Source organism: Theobroma cacao, chromosome 2 (genome assembly GCF_053813885.1).
Source record: "Theobroma cacao isolate CCN51 chromosome 2, ASM5381388v1, whole genome shotgun sequence".
NCBI classification, from domain to species: domain Eukaryota; kingdom Viridiplantae; phylum Streptophyta; class Magnoliopsida; order Malvales; family Malvaceae; genus Theobroma; species Theobroma cacao.
The window spans coordinates 45,016,411-45,031,058 of record NC_142640.1 but is presented as its reverse complement, the minus strand read 5'-3'; the positions used below and the strand labels follow the sequence as shown (position 1 = coordinate 45,031,058).

Below are 14,648 nucleotides of genomic sequence, written 5' to 3'. Positions count from 1 at the left end.
AGTTGTAATAAGTTGAAAGGAGTCCCAACCCACTAGAAATACCTAGTAAGGATTTTCGCATAATAGTGAGGACTATTATTATGAAAAATTAGTGGGAGAACCAATACAAGATTTCATACCTCATTTTAAATTGGTTAATAACATGATAGACTAATACAAATACTTTTTCTATATTTATAGGTTGTTAAAATGAATATAATGATAATTGCTACTTTGCTTGGCTTGATGCCGTCAACCCAAAATGTTTGGACTAGTATATTACCTTGAGAAAAGTTCTCAATAAATGGAAGGATGTAATATTGACAAGTCGAGAGTTGATTTTGAATATGATTGAGCTTAACCTTTCTACTGGTAATCCTAAATCTTGGATGATAGATTCAGGATACGGATCGCATTTATGTATTGACATAAAGACTTTAAGGGACAGTAGAAAACTAGGTAAAAATGAGGTAGTCCTAAAAGTGGGTAATGGTGCAAAAATTGCAATGATTGCTGTTGGGACTTGTGATCTCATTTTACCATTAGGTTTAGTGATAAAGTTTAAAGAAGGCTATTGTGTACCAACATTAACTAGAAACATCATTTCCATTTTATACCTAATTTTGAATGATGAGTTCGAGTTTAGAATGAAGGGCAATAGTTGCACTATCATTCTGCATGATATGTTTTATGGATCCGTAACATGACATGGAGAAGTTTATGTTATGGATCTTGATAGCCTAATGCTCAATATAGATGTCAAGAAAGCAAGAAAAGATAATCCAAATCAATCCTAATCTGGCATTGCAGACTTAGTCATATCAATGAGACAAGGATAGCCAAGGTATATAAACAAGGTTATCTAGATCCATTTGATTATGAATTATATAGAACTTGTGAATGTTGTCTCCTTGGTAAGATAACTAACACTCCTTTTACTGGAAAAGGTGAAAAAGCAAGTGTTCCTCTAGGGCTAATACTTTCAAATATATGTAAACCCTTAAACACACCAGCAAAAAGAGGTTATTCATTTCTTATTCCATTTACATATGAACATTCTAGATTTGGTTATGTGTACCTAATGAAGTACAAGTCTAAAGTTTTTGAAAAGTTTAAAGAGTTCAAGACTGAGGTCGAGAAACAAACTAGAAAAAGTATTCTCACTCTTAGATCGGATCAGAAAGGAGAATATCTTAGCCAAAAGTTTTTAGATTATTTGATAGAACGTGGGATTCTGTCACAATGAACTCCATCTAAAACTCCGCAACAAACAGAGTGTCTAAGAGAAGAAATCAAACCCTTTTGAACATGGTTTGTTCCATGATGAGTAGAGTGAACCTTCCAAAATCCTTTTAGGGTTATGCCCTAGAAACTGCTACTTACTTTTTGAAAAAGGTTCTAACCAAATCAGTTGATGAGACACCATATGAGATATGGTATGGCAAGAAGCCGAATTTGTCTTACACAAGGATTTGGGGATGTATGACTTATGTGAAATGAGCATCTTTTGACAAGCTTTAAGCTATGTCAGATAACTGTAAGTTTATAGGGTATTTTAAAAAGACTATAGGATACTACTTTTACAATTCTACCAAGCAAAAATTGTGTCTCGAAACTCTTGGAGAAAGAGTTTTTACTTAAAGGGATTGGTGGGAGTAAAATAATTTTTGAATAAGTTCAAAAACAGCAAACTGACATCCCTATGAAACCTAAGCCAACAGTTGAAGCATTGGATGCTCAAACCAATGCTTAAGAAACACAAGTACTCCGTAGGTCTACAAGACAAAGGCAAGCTTCAAAGAAATATAGATTTCTACTGGAAAAAGATGTCTTGTTGATTGATAATGGGCATACTACTTATGAGGAAGCAATATCTAATATTGATTCTGATACATGGCTAGAGGCTATGAAATCCAAGATGGATGCCATGCATGTAAACCAAGTATGGACTTTGGTTAATGTACCTGAATGGGTAAAACCCATAGGATGCAAGTGGGTTTTTTGCAAGAAAGACTAACATGGATGGTAATGTCCAAACATACAAGACCAGGTTGGTTGCTAAAGTTTACAATCAAGTTGAAAGGATCGATTATGAAAAACCCTTCTTGCTAGTTGCCATGCTTAAATTCATTCAGATTCTACTTGCTATTGCAACATATCATGATTATAAGATATGAAAGATAGATGTAAAGGTAGCATTCCTTAATGGGAATTTGCAAAGAGAGGTATATATGACACAACTTGAAGGTTTTGTATCCAAAGAGAGTCAACATAAAGTATGCTAACTCCAAAAGTCCATTTATAGGCTAAAGCAAGTGTCACTAAAGCATCAAATTTGATAAAACTATTAAACAATATGATTTCGTCAAGAATCCTAATGATCCATGTGTTTACAAGAAGGTAAATAGACAAGCAATTATGTTCTTAGCGCTATATGTTGATGACATACTAATAGAAAATGATATATCGATGTTGTAGACTATCAAGATTTGACTGTTCAAATAATTCTCTATGAAGGATTTGGGAGAATCAGCCTATATTTTGGGAATAAAGATCTATAGAGATAAATTAAAGAGACTGCTCAGATTGTCTCAATCCACTTATATAGAGAAGGTGCTATAAAGGTTTAGGATGATCGAGTCCAAGATGAGGCACTTACTTATGTCACATGGCATTCATCTCTCAAATGATATGTGTCTGAAGACACAAAAAAGAGGATGAGAATGGATAGGATACCATATGCTTCAGCTATTAGATCCATTATGTATGCCATGTTGTGTACTAGACCAAATGTAACGTATACTCTAAGTGTCACAAGCAAATACCAATCCAAACTAGGAAAAAGTTATTGGATTATTGTGAAAAATATCCTTAAGTACTTACGAAGAACTAAAGATGTTTTCTTGGTTTTTGGAGAGGTTAAACTCCAAGTTAAAGGATATGGAGATGTTGTTTTCCAATCCGATAAGGGTGACAACAAATTACAAAATCGGTTCATGTTTACCTTAAATGGCGATGCAATCAGCTGGAAAAAGTTCCAAGCAAGCGAAGACTGCAGATTATACAATCGAAGTTGAATACATCTACCTGGCTAAGGCACCGAAGGATGGAGTTTGGATGAAGAAGTTCATAACTAAACTTGGTGTGGTTCCTAGCATTGTTGATCCTATAACTTTACTGTGACAACAATAGGGCCATTGCACAAGTAAAGGAACCAAGGTCTCATCAACGATCTAAACATGTATGTGTTGTTATCACCTGATCATAGAAATTATTAGGATATGTGATATTAATATAGAAAGAATAACCATAGAGTACAACTTAGCTATTCCTCTCACTAAAGTTTTGTCTCAACAGAAACATAATTGCCATATGGAGGGTTTTAGTGTTAAATACATGAGCAATTGGATTTAGTTCTAGTAGGAGATTGTTAGTGAAAGCCTTGTAAGCCAATCATTTTTTTATGCTTGTGTGACACTACATTCATTAGTCATATTTCATGTATAATACATTATGATTATTATATATATATGATAACTCTATATCTATCTAGAGTTATTTTGACACATTCTGGGCTTAAGTAGCTACTTCTTTGAGATTTTATGTTTGAATCTACGTAATTTAGGTGACTTTCATAGTTAAGTTAGATTACATGTTGATTAGTTTAATTTAAGTTATTTTAGATTAATTTATGTTATTTTATTTTAAATTACTTTAAGAGTAGTTATTGTTGATTTCTCTTATTACTTTTGTAGGAACTTTCAGGAAAAAGGCTTATTCGATGAAAATTCATGCAAGTATGGTGATGGCTTCATTCGTACATATTTCTATATCTCGAGGATAACTTCAGCTACAAAAGTGCAATTGATATGATTCTTGAACCATTAAAAAGTTAAGAGAAAGGGCATCAACTTTGATGTACTTCACCTAGTTCTAATTAGAGCATGGTCAAAATCCTTGTTGACGTTGGAGAATTGTAGTAGTTTGCATAGACTGAACATGATGCAGTAATTTGCACATATCTTTACATTAAGAAGTCCCAATGATGTGATTCCAAGACCATTGGAAAGATAAGAGATAAAGCTACAAGTTTTATGTTTACCACTTTACCCAGTTCAGCATAGAATAAGGTGAAAATCTCATCAAAATATGGAGTAGTGCAGTAGAGACAACATAAGAAAGGAGCAACATAGTGACAACCGAGAGCAAGGTGCTGCGGTGCACAAGAGACAAGGCTGTGGTGCTCGACGACTTACTAAAAATCTATTTTTTATGAGATTTTGGAAGCTAAGGCTTTTGGAGCCTATTTAAAGCGGCTTTTTTAGAGGATTTGGGAGGGAGGAAACAGTAAGCAACTACTCAGAAGAAAAGGAGCCAAGAATAAAGCAAGAAAACAAGAGAATTGGAAAGAGAATTGAGATCATAAAGCCTCAATAGTTAGTTTCTTTCTCTACTTTTGTGTTTCTTTTATTTTCTTTGACTTTGATTCATGTCTAAATTTCTTTGGATGTTGTTTTTATTAGTTATTATGAGCAAAATTATTTTTTTAAGATTGTGGTGGATTTCAACATGTAGTTTGAGTATTTGTTTCTCTTTTATTTACTATGAATGGGTATAGTTTTGCTTATTCAAATCTACTCTTAATGTTTTTGATTGTCTGGCTAACAATTAACTGATTTGTGAATCTAATTAAGACTTGACAATAAGATTTTAGATTGGACTAAGGTTTGAATAGTGCATGTTCACATAACATAGGTGATCTGATTCACAATTCGTGTAGACATATGCCAATTGTCATACATAGCCAAATTAGAACACTAGCTTAATGAACCTTATTTAATTGATTCCTATAGGCATATAGTAACCCAATTAAGTTAGGTATTTGTACAAGCATCTCGATGGAGACTTGTACATAGCTTTGGATTCTAGGTTAGTAAAACCACGTATGAATGTAAATAATAAGAGAAGCTAGTATCAAATGAAGTGTTTAAATGAACCCATAATCCTAGGTTTTAGTCTATTGCCTTTCCCACTAATTTTAATTTTTGTTAGTTAACTTAGTGCTTGTTTTAATTAATTTTTTAAAAATTTTTGTTAGTTAAATAAGATTAATTTGTCATAAAATTTAGTACTTAGTAAAGATTTAGGAACAAATCTCCGTGGGAACGATACTCTACTTCATCACTATATTACTTGTTCAATATGTATAGTTATGTGTGCAAAATCAACAACAATATATATAATGTATAAGGTATTTCTTTATCCATGAGTTTATTTGTAAAGAGTTATAGAAGACTTATGCAAATAAAGCCTAGGAAACTTAGTGGCCTTGCAAAGAAATTATAAACATTTATAATTATAAGATTCTTATGCATCAAAGTCTTGCTCCTAAATATGTTCCTAGTTATTGTATTGACAATAATAAGAGTATTAACAATGCGTAAAGACTGGTACATGCTAAGACTTCTTACTTTGAAAGTAAGCAACTGATCTCATAGGTTGAAGTATGCAAAATAGTTGAAGATAGTATGCAGGTGCTTGTTAGAGAACAAATTCACTGAACAAGACTCACTATGAGAGTTCCATTTGGTTTCTCACTCAAGTGTCTATGGAAAATACCCTCATGTGTCAGGAGTATAAGGAATCCTTGGACTTGTGATACCAACTTATCTTATATGTGAACTGTCATGATTTAATTTCACCCCTACAAGTCTAAAGGCGACCAGATGCCTAATAGAGTGCTTTTGGGTATGGTAGAAGATGAATGAATAGTTCAAAGAATATTTATCACCCCATAATGACTTAAAAGGGACATATCTCACTTGTTCTTGGCTTATATTGATAATAAGTCCTCGACAAAGGCAATCTTGATAGATCAATATGGAAGCTGTGAAACTAATATGAATAAAGCTAGAAAGTAGACACCGAGCCAGACTTTCTATCTATCCGAGATATATGATGAAATGATCAAATTACATTAAAATGCTGCACACTGAAAGGTTAGTCAAACCATCTTGACTTTCCTAACATTTTGGTGGTTATGTTGTATTGCTAGATGCCACTCATGATCTATAAATATAAATATAAATTCTTGATTGAATTAATTTATATTTATTGCCAACATTTTGGAGACTTAATAAGTCACACACAATAAGGTGACAATGTGAAATGAGAATGAGATTTGTACTTAATTGGAAAAATGAAATTTCCAATAAAGACTTAATTAAACTATTTAATTAAGTGAGAAGACTAAGGTGCGATAAACCAAAAGGTTTGTCAGCATTTTAACCTAACTATAAATACTTTATATTTGTGTCGTATCTTGTTCAATTTTCAACCTACGCAAGTATATATATCGTAAAGATAATATAATGATGAGTAGAGTGTCGATCCCACAGGGAATTGAATAAATTCTTACTATTAATTACTAAAATTACACATCCCAATTTTATCCAAACACTATAAATTGAATTAACAAACAAAATAAAATCAAACTTAAAAACTAAAACTAATCTAAATTTACTCAGCAAAATTACTTTTTTAGATTTGATTGACTTTTAAACCTAAGATTATGATGTGCCTCAATACTTCATCTGATTATTGTCTCTCTCTCTTAATTTAGTTTAATAGATTAAGTTGCTAATTTAGATTCTTAAATTATTTACAAATCTCTATCGAGTTTCTTATAAAAAATCTCTCCCAATTAATTTACTGTATGTCTATGCAAATTAAATTGAAGAAAGATTCATTAAGTTCGTGCTCTAATCCTTACTACATATGGCTTATAGGTGTATGTCTACCTTATATGCAAATCAAACCACCAAATCAACTAATTGCATTCAATCAGGTGCTATTCTATTCAAGGTCTAACTAAATCTCCCTCATCAAGGTTTAACTTAGGTTTCCAATTCAATCTAATTGGTGATCAAGCAATTAGAAGCATTAAGAACAAAATAGAATAAACAACTTAAATTCGTCAAATATAAGCAAAAGAGAGATAAATAAATCAGGCTAAATATTGAGTTCAATCATAATCTTAGATAAATAACTTAGTTTCTCATCAAGTCACACATCATCATCAAATTAAGTTTAAACATTGAAATCAAACTAAGAAAATAAAAGAATAACAAAAAGATAACAAAACCCAAGAACTGTAATCTTGATCTTCCAAATCTTTTTAAATCCCTCAAATTCTTCTCAGCTTTAATGACTTTGTGGCTTGATTCTCAACTCTTAAATTGGTGTTGTGTTCTCTCCAAAAGTCCTCCAAAAAGTTGTTTTATAGGGCTTTAAAGTTAGGCCAAGTTGGGTGAAGAAAGAATTCAATTCCAACTAGGATTTTCTCATCAAACTTCGTGAGCCGCGGCCTACCTCTATCAAAGTCGCAGCCTCAACCAATTATTTAGTAGAATTGTAATTGCTCTAGGACTGTTGCAATGCTTCAAGTTTGACAAGATTTTTTACCACCTAAGCTTTCCAATGGTTCAAGAATCATCTCATTTAAAGCTTTGTAGAATAGTTATGGTTGAAATACCGAAACATGTGCAGTGGAAGTCTATACCTTGAAATTGCTTTCCTTTCATTAAAATTGTTCCTTCATTAAACACCTACAAAAGCATGAATAAATCAACAACTTATCATAATCACATTAACACAAAATTAAGCATAAAATTAACTAAGATTATATTGACTCACCTAATTTAATAAACTTAAAATAAAATAATTTAAATAAAACCTACTTTTATGTATTACCACAAGAATTAAGCTAAATTACTATCACAATTAAGTCCAAATAACTCTATATCATAGAGTTATCAGCACCCCTAGTGCGATTACTAGAAAAAGTAATTAAAAAACAAACTTGGACTCTACTTTTTGCCACATATTGGCAAGCTTACAAGGAAAGGGAATTTTCTTATTGTGTTTTCCTTTTTGTTTTAACAATGAGAAAAACATTTTTTTTTTGGTGAGATTTATGAATTCCTGGCTACTAGCATAGCATCATGACACATACATTGTGCCAACCTTGCGAAGGTTTTCAGTTGTCATTTGTGTAGATCACCATTGAAGGCAAGACATATGAATAGCTTTTGTTTGCAACAATTAGGCTTTGGTGTGTGCAAAAGTGGAGGATTTATGAATTATGATTTTCAACAATCACTCACTAAGGTATACAATTCAATCCATGTATGTTTGTGTATTGTTCATTTGATTGAAAATCCAAAACAAGTGATCTAAGGGAGGTTTCAGTTTTTCTTGTTTAAATTCTGCTACGTTACTTTGTTTAAATATTTATAATGCATGCACTCCATCAGTGAGAATGGTCGAAACCCTTCATAAATGTGCAACCCCTTTTACCTAACAAACTTAAGGATATCAAGTTCTTTTTTCATGTCAATGACATGTCACACCTTAAGTGTCCTTACAATATCATAAACATCTTGAACCGAATAGTACCAATTCCAACAATTGGGAAACAATAATCATCTCGTAATTGTATGTTATGCAAATTAATAAATTGATAGCTTGTAAACCAATCACACTTGGAACATATGTGGAAGTGACAACCCAAATCCATGATCCATGCATTAGTTAGGTTACCATTGGTAATTGCAAGAACACTATTAGCTTCCTCAAAACTGTCATGGTAATTGCAACAACATAATCACCTTTTTTTATAAGTATCTAAGCCATCTTTTACCACATTTGCAGCATTCTCAAGCTTCTTGAATTTGGTGCAGTTGTGATGGTAATCAACTCTTACTAAAAATCCTCCCTCATGCTTTAAATTTAGATTTTGATCTAAATTTACCTTTTTTATGTCTAGACCCTTGTCTTTGCCTTTAACTTTATTCACAATCAGGCTTTCTACTTGATTTTCACTTAAGGTGCCATTTATTTACTTGTTCAATTCTTTGGAGTTTAAAAGCACCCTAAAATTTTGAAAAATGAGGGTGTCACAGGCATATAGTATAGTATCCATAAAGTTTTTATATCATGAAGGCAAAAAAGATGGAAGAAATTAAGGCTAGATCCTCATTTAACATCAATATTCTTTAAAATCAAGAATAAATATATTAAATTATCAATATGAATATTAACAAATGCATATTCATGCATTTTAAGAGTATACAATCATTGCTTCATATAAAGTTGATTCATCATGGACTTGGTCCTATAAATGCTCTCCAGTTTAAGCCACACTGCAACAACTTATTCTTCATCTGTGACTTCTCTTAGCACTTCATTAGATAAAACTAGTAGAATAACATTGTGTGCTTTTCTCATTAAGTCATCTTTCTCACCATCAAACAAATTTGTGGAAAGATGGTAATGCCTTCAATAATCCTTATTGCATAAGCAATGTGTGCATCTTAACACGTCACATGTTGAAATTATTTCTTTTATTAAACTTCTCAATCTTGTACTTGGTGGATAATGTTGCCGTCAAAAGATTCAAATTAACTCAAAACCTTAAAGCTTCAATACGATTTGTTGCGAAAATAGTAAAATAATCTCCAAAAATTTGCCCAAGATCTTACACAATTTTATTGAAAATTGGATTTTATTGAGCAAAAAGCTAGAATGCCATAACAAGCTTAGCACCAAACTAATAGAAGACTTCTGTTGTCATAGAAAGCTAGCTTTCGAGAGGGCATTGCCCTTGTATAATTACCAAAAAAATGTTTTGCAAAAGGCCTTTTGCAGCAAAGTTAAAAAAGAAAGAAAGAAATCAAGCACTTTCACGAGAACATAAGAAATTTATGTGGTTTGGTCTTTTGATAACCTACATTCATGGACAACGTAGAGAATGATCCATAAAGAAAAATTAGGAGATTCCAAGACTAATCTCAAACTCACAACTAGTGTCCCAGTTACCCAAATCTCTTTTTCAACATTTAGGTGCTTGCTAAACTCTCTTTGGCTTTATGATAGTCTTTAACCCTGTATGACCTCAAGACCAAGTACAAGAGTCTTATTCTAATCCAACTAGGATTCAATATCCTAATCTAACTAGAATTCAAGACTATCTCAACAAATTCTAGCTAAGAAAACTTGCTCCAAGTGTTCTTTACATATATCGATCCTTATTGTCTCAAGTTTTAACTGAATGAAACCAATTTTATAAACAATAGTTGCCTTTTTCGTAATAGGTCGAATTATGAAATTAATCTCTATAGTATACAAAATTATTAGATTTTATCCATCTAATATTATTAATGACCTTGTTGATTTATGCGGACATGGTTATGATCATGGAAATAGATGTTGATGTGGTATTGACAAAAAATAGGTTTTTAATTTTTTAAACAAAATTGATTGTTTTTGTAAAAGGCAAGGGGTAATTTTTTAGAAAACCAAAAAATAAAAAAACAGAATTAAATTTTTAAAATCCAAAATAAAATTTTTCTAGTTTTTTTTAATATTTAATAATAAAAATATTTTTGCTTTTTAAAGTTCTCAAAAATTATTGAAATTTATTTATTTTTTATTCTTAAAATTTATTAAAATAATTTTTTTATATTTTTTAATTTTTATAAAATTTGAAAAAATAAAAAATTACTTTTATCCATATCACATCAACATCAATCAACACAATCAATATTACATCATCAATTACGTTAGCATCAATTAACATTATTAACGCCACATTAACATATTTGACGGAAGAAGGTGTTAAAGATTAAATCAAAACTAATAAATTTTTAAAATATATAGACTCATTTGTACAAATAATAATAGAGAGACTACATCCGGTAATTTTGTACAAGGACTAAATTTAGAATTGAAACTTTATAATATTGTTAGCAAATCCTCCCTGGTGTTAATAGTTAGACTAAACCATATTTGCGCTTCCATTACAGTCATGGAACAATCCATAAGAATCAGTTAAAATACAAACGCCACAAAATATAATCCAAGCCAAACTAACATGGAGAACTGGAGTCAATCCCACGACGAACATAATTAAGCCTATAGGACAGTAATACAAGCACTTTGTACACACACAGACATCAACTTCTTTAACATTAATTAACAGATGCACCAGACAAGAAGAAAAGATATATTTCCTTCAACTTCATTTATGCCTTGAGAAGGTGTGCGTCAATGTCTTTGATGACATTCATCAGAAACTGCAGGTACTGATTTGGATCAGGGATATTCTCGTTAAGTTTCTCATAGTCCAGAGTAATTTTCACCACGCTGCTTTGATCACTCATAGGTGTAACGCCAAAAACAATCTTGTAACTCTTAAATTCTTCCATAACATGTGCTTCCAAGGCAACTAAAGTTACAGATTTGTTTGCCTCGTCCACCGTAATCTTTTCCTTAAAAATCTCGTCTTTTCCCTCTGTAGATTCAAATATTATAGACTGTAAATAAGAAAGTTGCATGGCTTAGAAGTTTGACCATTCAGATTTCTTGGTAGCAGAGGCAAATTGGTTCGGACATAAGAAAATTTTTCTTTCTTTGGAGTTTGAGCTGGGATGGTGCTCAAAAACTAAACATGCCTCAAAAGAAGAAAGACCACCAAATCTCAGATAAAAGAACAGCAAATGATGGTATACGTAAATCGAAACAAATTCAAAACAGGGAAGTAAAAGGGGCTGAAATTCAATCTAGAAAATCACATATATTAAACTGTTTCGGATTTGAAAACAGTTGGATTAATGTTATCTTACCAACAGTATATTTCCAGAGCTTGACAGAGCCATCAGCTTCCCAATCACCCTCATGCACTTCAACGTTGTGTACTTTATCGGATGCAGCATTTGGGATTTGATGAGTTTCACTTCTGATGATGTTGAAGAACTTATCTGCAGGGGCCTTGAGCTCTACATCAGCTTCGAGTTTGCCAGTTAGAGCCATGTTTCCTAACAAGTTTTTTTGAACGAGATTGTAATATAGCCTTTTCGATCAGCTAAAGAACATGAATGCTGAAGGGTTTTGATTGAAGAGAGACACTCAAGCATATCAATATGCAAAAATTAAAAAGTTACAGTTTGATTTGATAGGAAGATTGGAAGTAATCGTTTAACATTTATCGGTGATGGAGGGTGAGGGCTACCTCCATTAATTATGTAAACCACATCAAAAGAAAAATCTTTTCTTCCACAAGTTAATTAGCTTTTTAATTTTACAGTTCCAATAAAAAAAATGAGAGATTCGAATTTTTGAACGACAAAAACATACACGGGATTGGAGCTCAGCGTCGGTAAGACTGAAAAAATAGTAACCCAAGAATCAAGATAAAAGAAATCAGTTCATATGCAGTCTTGCCCCTTGGATGATGCATCATACTACAGCCCACCGACAATGGGGCCTCAAGGCCTGATGCAAAGGGGGGCCTCCCCTCAAGGTTGCTTTCTACGGGGGGATATATGACCCCATCTCCATCTGTCTAAAAATTTATCTTGTGCAATGAACCAACATGAGTTTTGATTTTTGGTTTTTTCCATTATTTCTTCATTAAGTAGAGCTTAAAGAAAAAAAAAAGCAATAAATATAGAGTCAAGGGCAGATCCTCCTTTAGTTATGAGCTATGTCATGGGTCAGATCTTAAACCATTCTTGTGTGGCTTTAAATTCTGAAAATAGAGCTTAAGTAAGCCCATAAATCACAGACTCACATTTCCAATCCAAAAAGCATGCCCGATAGGTGGTGGAAGACCCATGTTTATATACTTAAGATCCATCCCATCTATTACTGATGTAGAATATATGACATTTTACCTCACCCAATTATGCAATGCTCTCGTTGCACTAGCTCTTTATCCTTAAAGAAGAAGGACTCTTACACTAGTTTGGGTCTACTTCGACACTTGTATCTCTCAAGGACTGTTACACTAGTCTGGGTCTACTTCGACCCTTGTATCTCTCATAGGATCCCACATCAATGAAGATTCAAGTCTACTTTGATATCAAATGTCATGAGTCAAAAGGTAATGGCAAGGGAAAGAAGCCATTCGAGAGAAGGAGGAGACCAACCAAAGATGGGGAGAAAAGCCACGATCATGCTTTCTAGTTGACAATCCACATTAGGTGAGGGATTGTTCGAAAAGGGCCAAGTTAGTGGGATGCTCAAGAGGAGGATGAGCAAGACATTGAGGCCACAAAGCTTGGATCCATTGTGTTAAGCACAATCAAGGCTAAACGATTCGCTCGAAAAAAGGGACTCATGTTTGCTGACATAGTGGTGAGTGGAAAAACAGTGGAGGCTCTTGTTGACATAAGGGCTTTAGACTTATTTATGGTACAGGGTGCTGCCAAGAAACTTGGCTTAAAGCCCAATAAAGGGGTTAGTTTCATGAAAATGATGAATTCAAAGGAAGTTCCAACCATGGGCTCAACAATAATCGATGTACAATTGGGTGCACAAAAAGGTAAACAACCCATCGAGGTAATCCCAATGGATGATTATGATTGTGTCATTGGCATTAGATTCCTTGATAAGATTAATGCTTTGCTTGTGCCTTTGGCAAATTGCATTTGTGTGTTGGACACTCAAAGACAATGTGTAGTACCAATAAAAAATGGACATAACCCATATGCTAAATTACTATCAACAATGAAACTAGCCAAAGGTGCATGGCAAAATGAGGAGACATTTGCCTCAATCCTCAAGTTGAAGGATACCCTCAAGGCTCTTATGAAGGCTCCGATCGAGGTGTTGGAGGTGTTGGACGACTTCAAGGATGTGAGCTGGTAAGTATACCTAGTAGGCTGCCTCCTCAAATGGAAGTTGATCATCACATTGAGGTGGTACCAAGGGCTCAACCACTAGCACGAGCCCTTTATCGGATGTCCCATTTAGAGTTAGCCGAGTTAAGGAAACAACTAAGAGAGTTGGTCGATGCTGGATTCATCAGACCTTCCAAATCCCCATATGGCACACTAGTGTTGTTCTAGCACAAGCATAATGGATCTTTGAGATTATGCATCGACTATAGAGCTTTGAACAAGCTCATCGTGAAGAACAAGTATCCCATACCATTGATTGCGAACTTGTTCGATTAGTTAGGAAAGGTGACATGGTTCGCAAAGTTAAACTTATGCTCAAGGTACTCCCAAGTACGCATAGCCAAGGGAGATAAGCACAAGATTGCATATATGACTCACTATGGTTTGTATGAGTTCCTCGTCATGGCATTCGAACTTATTAATGCTCCAGACACATTTTGCACCCTCATGAGCAAGGTATTACCACCACAAGAAAACAGATTTTTTCCAACGAAAAAAATTTCGTTGGAAATTCTAATGAAAATTTCCAATGGATTTCTATCAGAAATTGTTGTTATTTTTTCTGACAGATTTTCGACGGATTTCCAACGGAAATATACCAATGGAATATTTCCGTTGGAGATTTTTTTAGCACTAAAAACATTTTCTCCCACCAAATTTTTCGACGAAATTTCCAACGAATTTCCATTGGAATTTTCCAATGGAAAATTGTTCATTGGAAATCCGTCTGAAAGTTTAAAAACTCAAAAAATTTGAAAGCCTGCTAAAGTTTCCAATGGAATTTTCCATTGGAAAAAGCTATTACCAACGGAAATTTTTCAACGGAACATTCCATTGGAAAATTCCATTGGTAATAGTATTTTTTAAATTTTTTGTCTTAAAATATTTTAAACTTTTTATAAATTTTATTAATCCTTTATAAAAAAT

The 14,648-nt window shown here is 33.1% G+C and overlaps 1 protein-coding gene across 1 annotated transcript; it reads right to left on the bottom strand.

Annotated features, from left to right (window-relative positions):
- Positions 1-10,826: 10,826 nt before the first annotated feature.
- Positions 10,827-11,874, bottom strand: LOC18609796 (MLP-like protein 328). The gene is made up of 2 exons (XM_018115219.2): positions 11,664-11,874; positions 10,827-11,332 (listed from the first exon to the last, which is right to left on the bottom strand). Exons 1-2 carry the CDS (start codon positions 11,848-11,850, stop codon positions 11,064-11,066), a joined length of 456 nt encoding a protein of 151 aa, XP_017970708.1. The 5' UTR covers positions 11,851-11,874; the 3' UTR covers positions 10,827-11,063.
- Positions 11,875-14,648: the final 2,774 nt, after the last annotated feature.